General features: G+C 36.9%; 1 protein-coding gene across 1 annotated transcript in view; it reads left to right on the top strand.

The window, feature by feature from the left end:
* The window catches only part of LOC107694217 (zinc finger protein 729-like), a gene marked incomplete at its 5' end in the record, with an annotated part of 35,335 nt that overhangs the window by 2,440 nt on the left and 31,535 nt on the right, over positions 1-1,360 (top strand). Inside the window, 2 exons of the mRNA XM_016493855.1 lie at positions 157-412; positions 895-1,354. Coding sequence (XP_016349341.1) covers positions 157-412; positions 895-1,354 — 716 coding nt within the window. The remainder of the gene's footprint in view (positions 1-156; positions 413-894; positions 1,355-1,360) is intronic.

Genomic DNA, 1,360 nt, shown 5'->3' with positions numbered 1-1,360 from the left:
ATATATAACATTTATAAAATACAACATTTTGTATAGAAATTGTCTTTACACTATTACACCAGGGTTGACTTTTATGTACTATCTGTTTTTTCTGTTTTTTTTCTTCTTTTTTTTTCAAGTTACTGACAAATAAACTTTTTGCTTTTATTTTTGAAGAAAGTGAAGAAAGTGAGGAGAACGAAGAATTGAGTAAAGATGAGGAGAAACATCAAGTCAAAACTGGAGAAAAACCTTCGAGTTGCTCTCAACCCAAACAGAATGATTTAAAGAAAAGAGGGGCCAAGAAATCTTTTACATGCACTCAGTGTGGAAAGAGTTTGACAAGCAAATATGGTCTTGATGTTCACATGAGAATTCACACTGGAGAGAAACCATTCACTTGTGATCAGTGTGGGAAGAGTTTCACACAATCGTTAAGTCTTAGAAGCCACATTCATGTCATTTGTGTGGAAAGAGTTTTTCATGTTTACAATATTTGAAACTACATCAGAAAATACATGCTGCTGTGAGAGAGTACATGTGCTTTGAGTGTGAAAAGACTTTTGCTACAGCAAACAGTTTAAAACCACATGAGATGATCCACACTGGAGAAAAACCTTATAAGTGTTCACACTGTGACAAGATATTCAATAGGTCAGGAGACCTGAAAACACATAAGAAGATCCATATTGGAGAGAAACCTTATAAGTGTTCACACTGTGACAAGAGATTCAGTCAGTCAACACATCTGAAAACACACCAGAGAATCCACACTGGAGAGAGACCATACACATGTGATCAGTGCGGGAAGAATTTTGCACGGAAAGGAATCCTTATGACACATATGAAAGTTCATACAGGAGAGAAACTGTACACATGTAATCAATGTGGAAAGAGTTTGAAATGCAAATATAGTCTTGAGCTTCACATGAGAGTTCATACTGGAGAGAAACCGTACACTTGTGATCAGTGCGGGAATAGATTCACACAATCATCATGCCTTAAGAAACACATGAGCATCCACACTGGAGAGAAACTGTACTCATGTGATCAATGCGATAAAACATTTTTGAGGGCTTCAGTCCTAAAGAAACACTTGAGAGTTCATACAAAGGAGAAGCCACATTCATGTTATTTGTGTGGAAAGAGTTTTTCACGTTTTTCAATTTTGAAAGTGGAAGAGTACATGTGCTTTGATTGTGAAAAGACTTTTACTTCAGCGACCTGTACAAAACTGCATGAGAGGATCCACACTGGAGAGAAACCTTACAAGTGTTCACACTGTGACAATAGATTCAGTCAGTCAGCAAATCTGAAAACACATGAGAGGATCCACACTGGAGAGAAACCTTACAAGTGTTCACACTGTGACAAGATATTC

Source organism: Sinocyclocheilus anshuiensis, unplaced genomic scaffold (genome assembly GCF_001515605.1).
Source record: "Sinocyclocheilus anshuiensis isolate Anshui unplaced genomic scaffold, SAMN03320099.WGS_v1.1 scaffold2958, whole genome shotgun sequence".
In the NCBI taxonomy this organism is placed as follows: domain Eukaryota; kingdom Metazoa; phylum Chordata; class Actinopteri; order Cypriniformes; family Cyprinidae; genus Sinocyclocheilus; species Sinocyclocheilus anshuiensis.
This window is presented reverse-complemented; position numbering and strand designations above follow the sequence as displayed.